The 19644-nt window shown below is 36.4% G+C and overlaps 2 protein-coding genes across 2 annotated transcripts in view; one reads left to right on the forward strand and one right to left on the reverse strand.

Annotated features, from left to right (window-relative positions):
- Positions 1 to 201: 201 nt before the first annotated feature.
- tacr2 (tachykinin receptor 2) lies at positions 202 to 7178 on the reverse strand. The gene is made up of 5 exons (XM_077237148.1): positions 6622 to 7178; positions 5341 to 5535; positions 5015 to 5165; positions 632 to 828; positions 202 to 394 (listed from the first exon to the last, which is right to left on the reverse strand). Exons 1-5 carry the CDS (start codon positions 7014 to 7016, stop codon positions 202 to 204), a joined length of 1131 nt encoding a protein of 376 aa, XP_077093263.1. The 5' UTR covers positions 7017 to 7178.
- A 952-nt stretch (positions 7179 to 8130) lies between these two features.
- tspan15 (tetraspanin 15) overlaps positions 8131 to 19644 on the forward strand; it is a 29121-nt gene continuing 17607 nt past the window's right edge. Inside the window, exons 1-4 of the mRNA XM_077237149.1 lie at positions 8131 to 8331; positions 13299 to 13484; positions 13938 to 14012; positions 14388 to 14483. Coding sequence (XP_077093264.1) covers positions 8248 to 8331; positions 13299 to 13484; positions 13938 to 14012; positions 14388 to 14483 — 441 coding nt within the window. The 5' untranslated portion in view covers positions 8131 to 8247. The remainder of the gene's footprint in view (positions 8332 to 13298; positions 13485 to 13937; positions 14013 to 14387; positions 14484 to 19644) is intronic.

Consider the following 19644-nt stretch of genomic DNA (forward strand, 5'->3'; position numbering starts at 1 on the left):
TTCAGAAAGTAAAATTCCTCCTCAGTATTTTGTTCCAATCACCTGGATTTGCTAATTAGCAAAGTTTTTCAGCCAGGAGATGGAACTAATTAGTGAAATCAGCTGGCTGAGTTAATGGGTGGAATAAACATATGGCAGGACTTTTACTTTCTGACCTCTGGAATTGACACCTCTGATACCCATCACTGAAATATTGTCGACTCAAGCTTTGATTAGTTTGGATGTGTTGTCTTCTGGTTCACTGGCATGATTTCGGACCACCATGCTGGTGGTCTCGGTGCGATAACTGCGTCTCATGTGGAAGGTCCTCATGTGCTGCAGTTCCATGTTGTCCTCCTCAGAAATCTTGATGAAGGGGCACCACTGGAACGCTTTGCGAAAACCTGAGCGGAATCTACAGAAAGACAGCATGATGCAACATGCAAACTTCTTGTGCATTAAATATGAACAAGTTTAATATTGAGTAAATACAAAGAGTAAATATTGATTATAGTATTGCAGTAAAACTCTAGGGATCACCATTGCCACACCATAGTCCTAAATGACATTAATGCAAACGCTGTACTAAATATCTTTCTTAATGTGTTTCATAAAATTTCTTTGTCTTACATTAGATGTAGTGTGCATGTACCTTTGGTTTAGACAGCAGTAGATGATGGGGTTGTACATAGTGGAACTCATGGCCAACCAGAAGATGGCCAAATAGACCTGCTGGATGTAGTGCTGCTTGTATATGTCCCTGTTGAAGCTCCCCAGAATGAAGTAGATGTGGTAGGGGAGCCAACATATTGCAAAGGTTGTCACCACCACTATCATCATCTTCACAACCTTTATCAAATTGCAAAAATGACATGAATCTTTTTTTCTTTCTACACAAAGACCTATAATCTAAAACCATAAATAGCTGCTACCATCAATATAAAGTCCCACTGAAGAGGCTTATTATTATTGACAAAAAAAAAGGAAAAATGTGAAAGAAGTGAAAAAGCGCATGTCCTGTTCTGCCAGAAGAAAAGATTTCTGTCCCCAGTAGAGGTTTTATCATTGATTCTTTGAGTCTTCGTGGAACTTAACTACATTCATTCATGATAATATAGTTTTTTTTTCAGATGTAGCTAGGGTAATTACAGTTAATGAAAACTGAAATTAAAAACAAAAAAAAACTTTCAAATAAGAAAAATGTTAACTTAAAATAAAATGTATGCATCTATCTAGGGTTTAGAAACAGCAGAATTGTAAATATAACAATTACAATTACAGTTTTATTTCATTATTATCAAGTATTACCCCTGATGGACATTTTTTTCTTTTTCAGTTTTTTTGTTGAAATCCTTTTGCCTGCGTTGATGCCAATTGCCAACTGCATAAATTTTGGCACAAGTCTGTATTTCTATTGGAATTTTACTATCCCCCCCCCCCCCATTTAATTTAAATAAAGGAAGACATTAAATCTCTAGAGGAGGATTAAACAACTCCACAAACAGCATTACCAGCTTCACTTATAACTAACCAGATTGACTTTATTTCTGTTAGACATCTACAGAAGTTCTTATTGAGAATTAACAGAGGTTTAGATATTGATGTATTTTTATTTTGTTTGTCGTTACCATGATGGTGATCGGTGTTTGCAGTGACGGCGGTGTGAGGTTACACTTTTAGCTCACTTTGACCTCTGATTGTGACCAAATCTTGAGTATCCTGGTGGTCGTTGAGGAGATTCCCTCTTCAATGTAAAGCGCTTTGAGTGTTGAGAAAAGCGCTATATATAAATGTAATGAATTATTAATATTATTATCCTGGGAGCTCATGCTGAGATCACTGATCAAATTGTTGACTGGGTAAGGAAATGAGTCACTTTTTTAAATTGATCCACAAAGTTAATTATTATTTCTCTATAATGGTAAAACTCGGTACGACAATTCGGCTACTTTAGAAATGTTAAAATTTATAACATTTTTCCTGTCAGGCAGAGGCTTACATACCCATATTTAATCATTTTTAGTCATAAATAAATACTATTGTATTGCTTACTATGCTTCATCCTCTGCGGCCACCTTAAAATATGGCCTCCCTCAAGGCTCTTTGTTGTACATTTTTGTACATTTTTGTTGTACAAATTGTACATGCATCCTTTGGGTTCTATCTGTCGTCACTATGAAATTTCCTATCATATGTATGCAGACGACACACAGATTTATCTACCTCTCAAAATCGGGAACCAACAGTCCCTCAAGTCCTTGTTGGACTGTTTGAATGAGCTTAAAGTTTGGCTGTCTAAAAACATTCTTCAACTTAATGAAAAAAAGTCTGAAATTATAATATTTGGTCCACCAAAATTCAAAGAGAAGATAGCCAGTGCTCTTACTCCATTAGAAATGACGGTGAAAGATAGTGTGAGAAATCTTGGTGTAATAATCTACTCATCCCTAAGCTTTGATAAACATAAATTCTGTTGTAAAGAATAGCTTTGATCAGCTTAGATTGATTTCTAAGATAAAACCCTTTCTTAGTTTTAAAGATTTGGAGGTCGTCATCCATGCTTTTATTACGTCAAGACTGGACTACTGCAACTCTCTCTATGCAGGGATCTGTCAACGTCAACTAGGCCATCTGCAGCTGGTGCAGAATGCCGCAGCCAGGCTTCTGACTGGCACTAAAAAAAGGAACCACATTACTCCAGTATTATCTTCTCTTCATTGGCTACCGGTTCAATAGATTATAAGATTTTATTAATGGGTTTTAAAGCATTGCATAATATGTCCCCAAACTACATTGTTGACCTTTTAGGATCTTACATACCAGGTAGGACATTAAGATCAACGAACCAACTTTTGCTGACTGTCCCTTATTCTAAAAAGAAGTCAAGGGGTGATCGAATTTTTTCAGTTGTGGCCCCCAAGTTGTGGAACAGTCTTCCCCTTCATATCCGGCTCGCTCAAACTACAGAGATTTTTAAGTCTCAGTTAAAATGTTATCTTTTTAACTTAGCTTGTAGTTAAGGGTATTGTACATTCTACTTATTACTTATTTTTATCTAGTTTTATTTTTTCTACACTGATCTCATTATATAGTTATGTGAGGGGTATGTCTAAGAGTGTGTCATGCCTTCATCTGCTGAGCTTGATAAATATTTTATACATGTAGGCCTATGTATTGTTTTAGTTAATTGTGAAGCACTTTGGGCAACAACGTTGCTATTAAATGTGCTATAATATATAAAAGTTGAAGTTGAAGTTGAAGTATTGTCATCCTTTAAGTCTGCTGTGGCTTTTGCAGTGGCGCGGAGAGCCGCTTCTGGGACGCTTCTGAGACGCGCTGCGTCCGCAGCTGGTGGACTTTAGAGCATTGACTATAATGGCCGAGATTAGCTGCGGCATCCGCGACGCTGACGTTCCGCGCCGTAGACGGATCCAGTGGATTTTAGGGGTTAGGCTGCGCTCATATATAGCGCCTGAAAACGCTAGTCACGCCGCGTTCTCCTTTTTCCAAAGCGCGGTTGCGCTCTGTCTGGAGGCGTCTGTCTTTGCTTAGCAACCATCAGCTGCGCTCTCCGTTACAGCAAGGAAAACGCTTGCGGCATTCTGAAAAGTTTTTATCTCGATGCGGCGCGGACGCGCTTGGAAAAAACGAGCGCGTCGCACCGCGACCGCGTCGCTTCCATTATGAGCGCGCATACCGCGCGCCTACATTTGAAATAACGATCTTGAGCGCGCAAAAAACGCGATACGTGAACAGGCCCTTGCAGTTTTTCCGGTAAAACACATTTCTTGAAACCATCACTCATTTTCCTTTCAAAATCAAACAATTGCCTCAAAACCATTTTATCTGTGCTCAAAATAAAACCATGCTCTCAGATCATACACACAGAGATGTCAAAATTATAAACACTAGGCTACAGATCATTCATCATTAGACACTACATAAAAAAATGGAGAACAGAACCCAAAGCATGCAGTTACAGAAAAAAAGTATTGTAACAAAGTAAACAAATTTTGCAATTACGTAAAAAAGTATAGTAATGAAAACTTACAGTTAAGGTGAATAAATTGTATACTTTATCCACTGCAAGTATAGTATTGTACTGAATATTGAATAGTAGGCTAGGCCTATCGAATGTCTGTATATTCACCACTTGCATACGGTGAAAATACAGTGACCCAACTGCAAAAGCCAAAAATGTTACAGTAAAATACTCTAAATGAAAATAATGTTACAGTCACTCAGAAGAGTTGTGCAACTGCAGAATCAAGGTGAGTTTAAGAGATTGATTCTGCTTCAGTATCTCGTCTTCATGTCGGGTCCGAGACACGGTGTGATCACAGACAATGTCGTTTCTGCAGGCCTTTGGGAAAAACCCTAAAGCCAGATCCAGCCTTGACAACATTCTCCACACCTTGCTCTTTCTCGTCCTCCTCCTTTTTGTTCACCACTTCTTACACACATACTTTACCTCCTCTCCCTCTTATATTGTTTCCATCCATTGTTAACGTTCAGTACAACATTTTGAGTAAATGTTGGGACTCTGAACTGACTTGTATTATGTACAGTTGGTTTGGTCACATCATTAGAAATAAGTGTGAATTTTGAGTCGCTGTGTGTAAACGATGACAACTGTGTTGCAGTTGTGTTTAACTTTCGCTTACCTGTGTTTAGCATTTTGAAACATAAGTGCATCACAGTGTAAAATGTGTTTTAGTGAGTGAGAATGTGTTTAGAGTTTTGAAAAAAGAGTGCATGAGATTTGCAAATACTGTTTTAACTACCTGAACTTGTTAAATGTTTTACAGAAAGAGTGATTTATTCGACAAATAGGTTTAGACTATTGAGAATTTGGTTCAGAGAATCGGGTTTAGTGTTTTAGCAATTCAGAAAAACTGTAAAGCCCAAAAAATGTATTTTGCCGCGTTATGTCACCGACCCTGTGTATGTGAGTAGGTTAGTTAGGTGACTGTGCAGAGTAACTGGAATAAATATCATTAACAAAGTTATATGAGTAAATACTAGCATCGTTGACCTTCCGTTTCGCCTGCATCTGATTCTGGTAGTGGTCGGATGCTTCTCCGGGGATCTCACTGCCCCACAGCCTCTGTCCCACCAGGCTGTAGGTCACCAACATCACCAGCAGAGGGAGCAAGTAGATCAGGATAATCACAGCAATCTGATATCTAGTGAGATCAAGCATCACTTCACAAGTCAAATCTGTGCCACAAAAATTATGATATTGTAATAAGAACACAAAATCATTATGTAAATCAAGAAAATGGAAATGAGATGTATTAACATTTTTTTCTTGTGAGTAGAAATGTTACAATGCTAGTAATTTTTGTCTGCTTTTCTTACGAGAGCTGATGTTTCCCTCCATAATCATCAGGCCATTCCACCATACAGACAGTCCGAGGGAAGTAGAACTTGGTGCTCGCGTAATAACACTGAGGGAAGGCCAGTGAAAAAGCCACAGTCCAGATGATCCCGATCAGAACTTTAGTAGTAGTGGAGGAGAGCCTGGGCGTCAGAGGATGGATTATAGCCATATATCTGTGGATTTCAGACAGCAACATCTTATTGAAAGTGAACAGTATAGCCTATAGGCTACCTTTAAATGCAAAACCACTTTTTTTGACTCACCCTTCTATGGACATTCAATGTTTCAGAGGGCTTTTTAAAATAAATTTACTGCATGCGTAATGTTTTACATGAGAACTTCCAGAAAGAGAATTGATAGGTTGCGTTATTTCCCGTGCGTGCTTAATTACTATCATCATCATCATCATCTACTTGTTAAGTCACTCAGAACACAATATGGAAAGTGATAAGTGAAAAGTGGAAAGTGATCCTAACAATCACTTCATGAAAATGAATATTCATATGGGATATATTTGAATAGTAAATATTAACTGCTTCTGCCCGTTTGTGGTGGATTAGTGATGGAGCACAGATCAAAGCTTTATAGCCTACACTCTTGATATATTTAGAGCTATTTCTAAGCACAGTGGCAAAAGCTAAAATTTGGTTGATAAATAGCTCTAACCGCTTCATCTGTCTAGGTGGATGTCAGACCATCTGATCAATCATCCAGAATTTAGATCAGCTTGGACCAGCAGAGGCTGGTTGCATAAACATAACCATTATGTTAAGACAGTGTCGTAAGTTCAAGTATGACCCACTAGCAGTTGGTCAGGGGCAGTCAGTCTTAGTTTTCAGTATCAAATTAGGCTAATCTACATTTTTATGTAACTGATTTAAAAAAAGATATGAACATTCTTAAAGAAAATAAATTGATGTCTAACTTGTAACACTAGTCTTAGAGGTTTATGCAACCGACCCCTGCTCTTAAACATTTATGACCAGGAAAAAAAAAAACCACATAAAACCAGCTGCCAGCTGAAGGGTAAACTTAGTTAATGTATGTGTTATATTACAGCTACAATTAGGCTTTCATTCGCTTTCGGGCTGTAACTGTTTTATGACATGGTTTATGGCATGTTATCTCATTAGGATGGTGATTAATTATTATCATAATCCATGGGAACATCATGTTGAGGTTTACTGATATTCACTGAGAGCACTAGATATGATGATGAGATAGATAGATAGATAGATAGATACATAGACATTGCTTACCTGTCAACAGCAATAGCCGCCATTGAATAAATGCTTGAGAACATTGCTGTTATTGGGAAGAAGTTTTGAAATTTACAGTATCCTAAACCGAAATACCAGTCATTGTGCAAAGCATACACGAAATTGAAGACAGTGTTAAAAGTTGCCATAGATGCATCAGAAAAGGCGAGGTTTACAATGAAGTAGTTGGTCACTGTCCTCATGCGTTTATGTGCCAGAATTATCCAAATAACAGTGACATTGCCAATGATGGACACAATTACGATCAAAGAGTATGCAATCGCCCATAGTGCCACCTGCCAGTCCGGCTGCTCGAACAGATTGGTGGAGGTTTCGTTTCCATCTTCCTCGTCGTAAAGAACAGATGTTGAAAGGGGGTCCAAAGTGATATCCATTGTAGTTGTCCGAAGTCACAGGGCATGAATCAGTCAGTATGCTTATTCCAGTGAGTTACTTACTCTTCTGTAGCTATACGACATGGTAAACCTGTGTATTTTGGACATTTGCAGCAGTTCCAAACAATGCGCGATCAGTGCGCCTCGTAGCCATACCGCCTCGTGTTCAAACTGTCAGCTGAAGTGCGTTATTGTGCCCGCAGCGATCGAGCACTGGAAAACTGAAGGAATGTGTGTGTGCCACAAGTATTGGAGGTGTGTCGGTTCAGATGACGTTGATTGATACACATTTTTGCCAACGCGCATTGTGACGCACAGAACTTTGCGCTTTTTCTCCTAAAATCTGTCAATAATATCAATAATAAATATAATTGGCATGCAGTTGACGTGTTAATGACAATGGCCAGCTTGCTGTCATCAATAATTGCAACTCCCCTGCAGCGAACACTAATGGAAATATCTATGTCACAGTTTAAGAGCATGTATGCTCTTGTTCTGCTGAGACGTTGCTTAGATACCCCTTAATTCTCCAGTTGTGTGAGGTGATATTATTCATTTTGTCTGAGGAGTGAGACAGGTGTCTGGGCAGCATGGTGGAGGAGGATGTGGATAGTGAATAGTGTAGCCTTGTTTGGACACTTCGAATCACCAAAGGCTATTTCTGGATGGTTTTCGCAGATCCGACCTTTTCATTTAGTGTGCGTATTATAAAAAAACTTTTCATGGGAATTTCTGCCAGTAGCCTAATTTTACTGCCGCAGTCTGTTGAGATTTTCCACACAAAAAAAAACTCTAGATAAAGGGTAGGCTACCGTATCTTCATTATAATTTTTTTTTAAAGTTTTCTTCGATGTGTAAATCGATAATATAATTACAATAATTATGTGTTTTGTGTTTATGTGTTTTTATTGATTGTCTATAATTATAATAAATTAAATGTGACTTGCTTTAATGGATAACTTTTGTTTAGTGTTTTGTGTTGTCTTTGTTTATAGTTTTTTTCATATTAACTGTACCCTACTGTTAAAGAGTAATGTATTTCAGTGCTCTAAATTGAATAAACTCCCCTTCCGCTCTCTCATTGGACAACCCACCCATCAATCAAAATATTGTAATTCATGTCAGCGTTAGTGATAATGGAGCGCGTGCTCTGCTCGCTCAGGTAGACGTTACAAACAAACCAGGAAGTGTTTACGGGAACGTATTCCGTTCCATTTTTACGTTTTTTAACATGTCAAAAGAAATCCGATATTGCGATAGGTGCTCGTACATCTTTCTCAAGTTCTCGTTAATCGTATATGCAACAATTTTCTGGGTGAGTTTGGTTGTTTTTCTCTCTCCTATGTAGCCTAATAGATCGTTGTAATACATTCACGAGGCTATAGTAAGCAACTAAGCACAAGAGCGGTTTAAAAAGTCGGAAAGAACAGAGAGAAAGAAAAGAATAGTTGAATATCATAAATCTGCTTAAAGTAACACTTTGTATATGTTTATATATTTTTAATTAGGCTATGTTATGACGCCCATTAACCTGTTCCAGCGCTCTTGACCCCACCCTCCTTCTACTACTGTAGGCTACTGTAGGATTAAGAGTTTGTTACTGAATTATAGATCTCTTTAGTAGAGTGGGCTAACTTGCTGTTAAAACATCAATGTTTTTTACGACGTTGCATGTGTTTATCAATTGATTTATTAATAAATATAGGCTATATATATATATATATATATGCAACGTCGTCGCTGTAGAAAGTAGGCTACTAAGCGGAAATATTAAGGTAATGACTAATTAAAGTAGGTATATGCTACGATTTAAATATCTTAAGACCTTCCTTGTTAAACTGATATGTTCATCTGGGCACAAAACCAAGTGAATAGGATTCCTTTTGATAGAAGTAGATAGAAACTGAAATAGACAAATTTTAGTGGTTGGTGGTTATCTTGCTTCTGTTATTGATTGCATTATGACGATCAGCTGACCAACATTGTGTGTGTACTGTGCATGAATATAATGTTTGTGTGTTTCCCTGGATTGCCTTGTTCTTAAAATCAGTTGAAAGATAAAATAGCTTGCATGTGTCCTGAATGCTTGATCCTTAAATGTATTGTCTATCTATATAGCCTACATAACCACACATATGCTAATTGTACTATATATTTTAAAAGCCATTAATGAATAATTTAATCTAGTGCTTTTAATGCAAAACATTATCAAGCTTTATCAAGCAAACATCATCAAGCAAGTTTTTATTTTATTTTAGTTCTCAATTTATCTAATAGCCTACTCTTATTTGCTATTGTCAAACTACTAAAAATCAGAGAGTCATTTGGGGTTACATAAGCCCTGGAATTTGGCGTTTTAAAATTGAAAACAGTTCAGACTCCGATCTGATTAAAATTAAAAGTTATAGTTAAGATACAATGGTTGTTCCTATTGTTCAGTTTAATTGTTCTTAAATGTTTCTATTCTCCACATTTGATGTTCTTTATTTATAATTATTATTTTTTTGCATCATATTATTTTGTCAACCATTTGTGTCATGTTTTCATTAACTCATATAATAATCTTTTATACATTTCACATTTGTGACATTAATGTCTCATTTATGCTTTGATAATACTCTTTTATATGCAAATAATGCTTTTCATTGTAGTATTATCCAAGTTTGAGCCACTCTCATGGCGTATGCACTATGACATTCTGCTATCTTTTTTTTTCATCTGTTATTGGTATTTAAAATAGATTATTGTGTGAAAAGAGTTGGTGTCAAAGCAGCAGGGGTTTGAAATGCTATGGGCTGCACCATTGTGCTTCTCCCATAGCTTTCTGTCAAGAGCAGGACTGCACATATTGAACCTATCACACTGACAGCATAAACAATGGGCCCCACAGGACGCTATTTCAGACCATTATGCCACCAGCCGAGGCTCTTGGTGGCCCATTGGCAGCAGTATTACAGTACTGGCTGACCTACCGCACACTTTGTGCTGCTCTCATCAGGGCTTTCACAAGAGACGTGGTGGATGTGCAAAGAGTACATTTTTATGTGTGGATGGCAATCCTGCTCACAAAGGCAAGGGCGTAGATTTGTCCTTACCATCTCTGTTGATTTATGTGCTCTCATGTCTCTTTTATTTTTTGTGCGTACAACTTATTTGACTTGAAGAGGTTGAAGGTGCTAACTTTACTGATTGGCTCAATAGTAGATTTGGATGTTTAGAAATGGTTTTGAATGGCATACATTTGCAGATGTAAGTGGTCCTGGGGACCCACTGTCCTGCAGAGTTTAGAGTATGTTTACATGATAACGATGTACTAAAAATGGAAAAGTTTTTCCTTTGCATTTTTTTTGTTGCTTACAGACAACACAGAAAAACACGCCAGAAGTTGGCGATGTCACTTTGTAATGAAACACTACACGCCTATAGACCAACACATAATATCCATGCGCATGACATCACCGTTTTCACAAATTCACGTTTTTGTAGTTTACATGTAGACGATAACTGTATCGTTATCAAAAGCTTCAAAACTATCAAAAGTTTGCATTTTCAGGCAAAAACGCATAAAGTTTTTTTATTTTTATATGAAAACGGTGTTGTGTTAATGGTCCCTTTGTTCCAACCCTAGTCAAACACACCTGAAGCAGCTCATCAAGCTGCTTCTGAAGTAGGTTGTAAATAAACTTTGCAGGACAGTGGGTCCCTATGAGAAAGGTTGAAGACATCTAGACGTTTTGTAAGTTGCTATCAGGATGATCTTTCTTTTCATATACCTTCAAGTAATAAAAAGGCAATGCAGTTTGGAATAAAGGTAGCCTACATGAAAATAAAGGAATTATAATGACCAGATCGAACCGGTTTCTGTTGAAATGAGGTGGTGGTGGTCTCGGACTCCATAAACCTTAATGCTTTCAGTCCTTTTAAAGTCAGCCAAAGGTCATAAGTAACTGGTCGACACTTTCCAGACGGTTTCCCAAGAGGCTTTTGAAACCTTATGAGGGACCTTAACTATAGGCATTTTTTGTTTTAGTTTGTCTTCCAGTCTATCAGTATCTCCCACTAGGATTTAGTCACTGACATGAACATATTTCTAAGCATCAGTGGCATGATAAAGTTAGTTTCATACTTTCTCTAACTGTGGTTGTAACATTAGTCACTATTTTTGATTTTCTTGTGCAGATTTTTTTTTAAAAATTGAAAACGCATGTTAGGATAAAGTACAACAATTAATTGTTAACCAGGCTACTCTAGCTTCTTACCAGTGGCGGTCTTCTGAAATGAAGAGAGTGCTTTGCGTCTTCATTGTTCAAATTCATTTATTGTTTGCACATCCAGGTTAATGGCATATTGAAAATGATCAACCTTTGACTATCACTAAGCAACTTACCACCATGTTGTTTTTTTTATTTTTTAAATCATGTCACGTCAAAGTCTCATTAACTTACGCCACTGTTTAAATTTTCTGATCAGTACGTTTTTGTTTTTTTAAATAAATGTATACTTTTATTCAGGATACAGTTGTAATGGAAAGTATTTAACCCTCATTGGAAATCAGCCTTATTGGTAAAATTTACAGACCTTTAGCTGTTTGCAATATGTTATTAGAGATGGCTGTGTCCAAGTAATGCGTTTCAGAAATGTATATACAAATCACGCAGTTAGCTAATAATTTATAATTTAAGGCAGAAACAATGAGCTCATTGAAGTAATTATTACTAGTTGTGGACATAATGATTACAATATATGAAAAAATGTAGCATTAGTGCATGTTGATTCAGAGTTTGCGTCAATCATCTCTTCACAGGTGTCTTCAAATCGGTATAGTAAAATTATTTCTAAAGGATTGTGAGACACTGAAGACCAAAAAAATCTGAAAACTGATGAGAATTCAGGAATAAATTACTTTTGTAGAATATATTAAAAGAGAAAAGAGTTTTTATAACTCTAATAATTTTAATAATATTTCACAATAAGTTTTTGATCAAATAAATGGGCAGAATGTAGCTTATAAGATCCTAAGTTAACGTTTTTATATTGCTTCAACAATAGCTATCTTCTCTTTTCACTCCATTAGTCCTCTGCATACTAATGATGATGGCAGACACGGAGGTGTAGCTTTAATTTAACCAAACTATGTGGACTGTTACTAAAAACCGGATTACTTGCAGACCATTTGTTTCAAGTTCCTTTCATTTGGACGAAACTAAAAGTGGTCCAAGTGGGTGACGTTTACTCTGTAATTAGTCCATTCATTTTTACCATTTTGACCTGTTTACACCCCCTCGCATTCCCCATACAATATAGCCTAGCTGCCTCCCTCTGAAATTTGATCCGCTGTACTGTTGAACAGTTCAGTATCATATTAGAACAGTTAAAAGAACCGATTATGCCTCTATTTAAGGAAGAAGATTGCTACTACTCACTTATCCATACAGACTACATCTTGGTGTGGTGTTGAATGAGAAGGGAAGTTCTGGGACAGGAGGAATGCATTAGCACAACACATTTGTCGTAAAGCCCAATATGTACACAGTACACACACACACACACACACACACACACACACACACACACACACACACACACACACACACACACACACACACACACACACACACACACACACACACACGAGTTAACAGGCATGAAGTGGTTTTGCTGCAATTTACCAGCCCAGCATTATAAAGGTTATTATTTGATTATGCCATTAAGCCATGTCACTGGAGCTCTGTTTTTTTCTCTGGGTTACAGAAGTGCATTTGTTGTTCTATGTCACTTTTGTACAGCTTCAACTATCATCTTCTTCTCCTCTACTTTCTACTACTCTTCAGTCTGACACAGAAATGCAGTTTGGGGTTAACACCACATGCTTTAATTCTTTAATAATTCAACTACGGCTCTGATCAGTAGAGTATGAAAATCATTTAGAATATTTCCAAATGGAAATCATACTCTGCGCATCAGAGAAGCCATTACGATTCAAGGTCAGAATAAATTAACTCAGGAGCTCGCAGTTTCAAATGGCTCTAATTTGCTCTTGTTTTAACCGTAATACATTTAAATATAAAAAAAATGAAATACTCCTAGGGTCAATAATGACCATCCTTTTTAGATTTTTTGAGGCCCTGACTAAAACATTTCATGGAGTCTTTTGTGTTGCTTTTGTGTTGCTTTTGACCTATCTCCCCTATAAGGTAGCAACATAACTAAAATAGTGTTGATTATCCCATCTGAAATTTTATTTTGCTTTAAATCCAAATGGTCTGATCTGATTTGTATCAGTTTATAGGGGGCTTTATTTTGGCCATCGGCATCTATGCGGAGGTGGAGAGGCAACGGTACAAAACGCTGGAAGAAGTGTTCCTGGCTCCCGCCATTATCCTCATTGTGCTCGGTGTGGTCATGTTCATCGTTTCCTTAATCGGGGTTCTGGCGTCTCTCAGAGACAACTTGTGTCTTCTCAAAGTGGTAAGTTTTCATTTTTCCATCAGACACCACACTTGCGTAGTGTCCTCTACATCACAATTGCTATAATTCAGCATATCGCTTATGTTAACCATATTGATTTTCTGAATAAAACACTTCATATACTATTCTTTATAATAATGCTTTTTGAACGGAGCAAACAGATAAATAATATTATAAGCTTAAAGGGATAGTTTACCCAAAAAGGAAAATCCAGTTATTATTATTTATTCACCCTCATGACATTACAAATCTGTATGACACAAAATAACATGTTTTGTTTTTGTCTGTGCAGTGAAAGTCAATATCCAATGTTGTCATTTTATATGGATGGACAAAAACATTTTTCAAAATATCTTTTGCATTCCACAGAAGAAATAAACTGTGCGACTGTTGTTTCATTTGATTGTGAGTAATGTGCCCGTGTCTCTTTCACTGTTTACTCTTGCCTTGCAGTTTCTTTACATGCTCGCTCTCTGTCTCGTTTTGGAGCTCGTCGGTGGGATTGTTGCTCTGATTTTTAGGACCCAGGTACAAACCTTTTTATCACTGATTTTTTTTCTTATTTGTTTGTTGTATTATGTTCTTGACAAATGTATAAAATCTCTGCCTTGTTTTTCAAAGTACGTGTTTCTTCCTTGTCATTTCCAAGCAACAGATTGTGTGATTTCTTTGTCAGCTGGAAGTGAAAATTTGTTTCGCTTTCTTGACACTTCAGCAATCATTAACAAAATAATTTTGACGCCAGAGCATAATTAACATCATTGTGAACTTAATTTCAGTCATATTCTAAGTGCTTCAAAAACCGTTGAGAAACAACAAGGGCTTGACATTGTACATATGAAATATTATGGAATTCGTAACAACATCTTCCTGTTATAACACTGACCCTTCTTTGTCCAATAGACAGTGGAACTTCTCAACAAAAACATTCGTAAAGGCATGGTGAATTACTATGATGACCTTGATTTCAAAAACATCATGGACTTTGTTCAGAATACGGTAAGAGATTTATATCATGGAGCACATGAAAGGTACAGATTTGGAAGGCTGACTTTTGAAGATCTTTGAATTCGGTCTGTCGACATAGTTTCATCCTTTGAAACAATGTCAGTCCAGACCTCTCTGCATTTGTAAATGCTTATATTCTTGATCCTCATTTGTTGCAAAAAAAAAAATAAATATATATTTTATTTTTTCTGGATTCCATTTTAATGGTTTTAATTATTTCTAATTAATAAATCAAATATTTTTTAATAAAATATTATTTATCATAAGGCATAGCTAATCAATTGAATTTAATAATTATTAAAATTGTAACAATAATAGGACCATATGAAATCGGTGTTGTTGTTTTGAGCGAATTCCATTGTATTTTTTTCCTAAATTCTGTTTACATTTTTGAATCTGGATTTTATGTTTTTTGATGTAATTCAAATTTAAGATTGAATTAAAATTGATCATAAAACCTAACAATTTAATCAATCTTTTAAAAATGTAAATAATCATTTTTGCAACAAAAATGGCTTTTTGTAAAAAATAGGCTGTACAACAGGTTTTTTTCTTTGTAATTTTTTGTTAGTAATGAATTCTGTCATAAATTCCTAAAGTAAAATGGAACATTTATTTTGGTGATTTGTTGTGAATACCTTTGCAAAAAAATGGGGGGTTGATTGTTAATTTGATTGGGAAACAGTACTACTTTTGACTTGTCCAAATTCCATGACATTCAGCTTTATACAGTATATCTTGTTTTAACGTCTGGATTCCACAATTTCATCCGTGTTTTCTGCATTGTGGAAATGATAGGGCCCTATAATCCAACTCAGATGTCAGATAGTGACAATTCAGATGTCCCTTTGATACAGTAGTTAAATCAACAAAGACCAGTGACTATGAGGAGTAGGTTTTAATGACCATAAAGTAGGTATAACAACTCCTGAGTGCACAGGTAAGAGATTGAGATCAACCATTTGCTTTTGAAATTCCTTTGTATTTACTTTTATGTGTGAGAAATTATATAAAGACTTTCAGTAAATAGATCCCACCAAGTGGGAATTTAGACTTTTGTTGGAGGAGGCCATTCAAAGAGCTCTACTTGTAATTTGCAAATACATCTACAAAACATTCAATGCATAGGCATTTTATGGCAACAAAGTCAAAGAGCCCAGTGGCTCTATGATACATTCAAGTGCATGAGGATGTCTTCTAGTCCTTCAGATACACAACCTCACTCAGAGCATCTGCATGAAACTGTTTAATATGAGTAATTACTGAGAGCTGTTTTAGCAGTGCTCAATTATGTTTTATTTATTTATTTAACCTTTATTTAACCAGGAAAAGTCCCATTGAGTTACAGTAACTCTTCTCACATGGAGTCCTGGCCAAGACAGGCGGCCAAATAGTTTCACAAATAAAAATAAAAGACAGGACAACGATTACATATCACACCGCAAATCTCTATACATTATATATACACTAACAAAATATTTTACCTTCTTATATAGGCAAATACAAACATACAATTTGAAGGGCACCTAGTTAAAAGCAATCACATTGTTCAGTCAGAGTGGACTTTAAAAGGCTTTTAAAAGTATTAATAGGTGGAAGTGATTCTAGATTTAAGGTATTTTGAAGTTCATTCCAGACATTTGGTGCATATGACGAGAAAGCTCTTTAACCAAGTTCAGTTCTTGTTGATGGAATTATTAATAGAATTTTTTTGGTATAGTACATTGTTTTTTTTAACAAGAATGAAGTAGGGTGCATATAAATTAGGTCACCATAATCCAAAACTGATAAGAATGTGCTCTGCACCAACCTTTTCCTTGCTGAATAAGGAAAGCACTTCTTTAATATAAGATAAAAACCTAACTTGGGTCTAAGTTTTTTTTAAAGGCTCTCAATATGGACCCCACAGGACAATTTATCATCAAACACCTAGGTATTTGTAAGAATTCACTCTCTATTGGAGTACCACATATATTACAGCAATTTCATTCCACTAGATATTTTGTCTTGATTAGGACTAAATAAACTAAAGCTGCCACTCTAACCAGTCAATTTCAGGTAATCATTCCTCACAGTGTGATGGCTGAAAGGAAAAAGTTTAGCTCTAGTTTGGTAAATTGTAAAGATAAAAGGATTATTTTCTGTTAACCACCTTCAGTCCTTTTCACAAATGTGGTTTTGAATCATTTTTTTTTTTTCATTTTTAGATTATTTGAATTTGTTTTGTTTTTTGTTTCTGTTTTTGTTAAACAGTATGCCAGAATCAACATGACACAGCAGGTATTGATCTTGACTTCACAGAATATTTATCTTAAGTGAGTGAGATTCCAAATCATAGAAAGGAAATGTGTTTAGTCTGATAGGCAGTAAAAACAGCACAGGGAGCAAGTCTACATCGAAATATCAATTAGATTAGAGAGAGAAAGAAACTAGCCATTTTGCAACCCCTCAGTACTTCACAATCTTTGGCTAAAATAAGCAGTGAAAAGTAAGTTCTGTTATTTGTTGAGCTTAAGTTGTCTCTGTGGTAGTTTTTACATTATTCACAAGTTATAAACTGCATGGAAAAGCTATTGCTGTAACATTAAATAAGGTCACATACAAAATTATGTAAGAAGAAACATTAAATAAATTCACCAAATCATATTTTCATCACAACAGTAATATAAAATACAAGAACAGGTAATTAAAATAATAGATATTTTATATAAATTAACATGGCTGTATTTTGTATATTATTGATCAATTAAAGACTGGTTAGTTGAATAAAATATATATATATATATATATACACAGGTATATATACAGGTCCTTCTCAAAAAATTAGCATATTGTGATAAAGTTAATTATTTTCCATAATGTAATGATACAAATTAAACTTTCATATATTTTAGATTCATTGCACACCAACTGAAATATTTCAGGTCTTTTTTGGCATACAGCAAATATTTTGGCATACAGCTCATGAAAACCCAAAATTCCTATCTCAAAAAATTAGCATATCATGAAAAGGGTCTCTAAACGAGCTATTAACCTAATCATCTGAATCAACTAATTAACTCTAAACACCTGCAAAAGATTCCTGAGGCTTTTAAAAACTCCCAGCCTGTTTCATTACTCAAAACCACAATCATGGGTAAGACTGCCGACCTGACTGCTATCCACAAGGCCATCATTGACACCCTCAAGCAAGAGGGTAAGACACAAAGAAATTTCTGAACAAATAGGCTGTTCCCAGAGTGCTGTATCAAGGCACCTCAGTGGGAAGTCTGTGGGAAGGAAAAAGTGTGGCAAAAAACGCTGCACAACGAGAAGAGGTGACCGGACCCTGAGGAAGATTGTGGAGAAGGACCGATTCCAGACCTTGGGGGACCTGCGGAAGCAGTGGACTGAGTCTGGAGTAGAAACATCCAGAGCCACCGTGCACAGGCGTGTGCAGGAAATGGGCTACAGGTGCCGCATTCCCCAGGTCAAGCCACTTTTGAACCAGAAACAGCGGCAGAAGCGCCTGACCTGGGCTACAGAGAAGCAGCACTGGACTGTTGCTCAGTGGTCCAAAGTACTTTTTTCGGATGAAAGCAAATGTTGCATGTCATTCGGAAATCAAGGTGCCAGAGTCTGGAGGAAGACTGGGGTCCATCAGTGATGGTCTGGGGTGCCATGTCAGCTGCTGGTGTTGGTCCACTGTGTTTTATCAAGGGCAGGGTCAATGCAGCTAGCTATCAGGAGATTTTGGAGCACTTCATGCTTCTATCTGCTGAAAAGCTTTATGGAGATGAAGATTTCATTTTTCAGCACGACCTGGCACCTGCTCACAGTGCCAAAACCACTGGTAAATGGTTTACTGACCATGGTATTACTGTCCTCAATTGGCCTGCCAACTCTCCTGACCTGAACCCCATAGAGAATCTGTGTGATATTGTGAAGAGAAAGTTGAGAGACGCAAGACCCAACACTCTGGATGAGCTTAAGGCCGCTATCGAAGCATCCTGGGCCTCCATAACACCTCAGCAGTGCCACAGGCTGATTGCCCACATGCCACGTCGCATTGAAGCAGTCATTTCTGCAAAAGGATTCCCGACCAAGTATTGAGGGCATAACTGAACATAATTATTTGAAGGTTGACTTTTTTTTGTTGTATTAAAAACACTTCTTTTATTGGTCGGATGAAATATGCTAATTTTTTGAGACAGGAATTTTGGGTTTTCATGAGCTGTATGCCAAAATCATCAGTATTTAAACAATAAAAGACCTGAAATATTTCAGTTGGTGTGCAATGAATCTAAAATACATGAAAGTTAAATTTTTATCATTACATTATGGAAACTAATGAACTTTATCACAATATGCAAATTTTTTGAGAAGGACCTGTATATACACAGGTGAAACTCGAAAAATTTGAATATTGTGCAACAGTTCATGTATTTCAGTAATTCAAATTAAAAGGTGAAACTAATATATTTAGTATATATTACTATATACATATGCATGATTATACTTTTCAGAGGGCCGACATTTCTGTATTTAAAATCCTTTTTTTTATTGATTTCATGTAATATTCTAATTTTCTGAGAATTTGAATTTGGGGTTTTCATAAGCTGTAAGCCATAATCATCAAAATGATCATTTTTGCATGATATTCTATAATTTTTTGAGTTTTATGTGTGTGTGTGTGTGTGTGTGTGTGTGTGTGTGTGTGTGTGTGTGTGTGTGTGTGTGTGTGTGTGTGTGTGTGTGTGTGTGTGTGAATATATATATATATCTCACCTTTAGCATAAATAACTTGAAGTAATCCTTTTCTATATGACTTTATCAGTCTCTCACATCATTCTGGAGGAATATTGTTGCCCAGGTCCTGTGGATGCAAAACAAGCCCAAATCATCACCCCTTCACCACCTAGCTTGACAGTTGGTGTTTGTGCTGATATGCTGTGTTTGGTTTTCGCCAAACATGGCATTGTGCATTATGGCAAAACATCTCCACTTTGGTCTCATCTGTCCAAAGGACATTGTTCCAGAAATCTTGAGGTTTGTTCAGATGCAACTTTGCAAACCTAAGCCGTGCTGACTTGTTCTTTTTAGAGAGAAGCTTTCTTCTGGCAACCCTTCCAAACATGCCATACTTGTCCTGTATTTTTCTAATTGTACTGCC

The sequence above is a fragment of the Siphateles boraxobius genome, unplaced genomic scaffold (assembly GCF_051911475.1).
Source record: "Siphateles boraxobius isolate OS27281-9 unplaced genomic scaffold, OSU_SipBor_1 20, whole genome shotgun sequence".
Taxonomy (NCBI): domain Eukaryota; kingdom Metazoa; phylum Chordata; class Actinopteri; order Cypriniformes; family Leuciscidae; genus Siphateles; species Siphateles boraxobius.

What these genes read in the sequence shown, in the direction of transcription:
- tacr2 (XM_077237148.1), bottom strand. Translation starts at nt 7,016, where the DNA reads ATGGATATCACTTTGGACCCCCTTTCAACATCTGTTCTTTACGACGAG. An exon ending in GGAGGGAAACATCAGCTCTC is followed by an intron (nt 5,166 to 5,340) that starts GTAAGAAAAGCA and finishes TGATCTCACTAG; the next exon opens with ATATCAGATTGCTGTGATTA. An exon ending in AGATGCAGGCGAAACGGAAG is followed by an intron (nt 829 to 5,014) that starts GTCAACGATGCT and finishes AATTTGATAAAG; the next exon opens with GTTGTGAAGATGATGATAGT.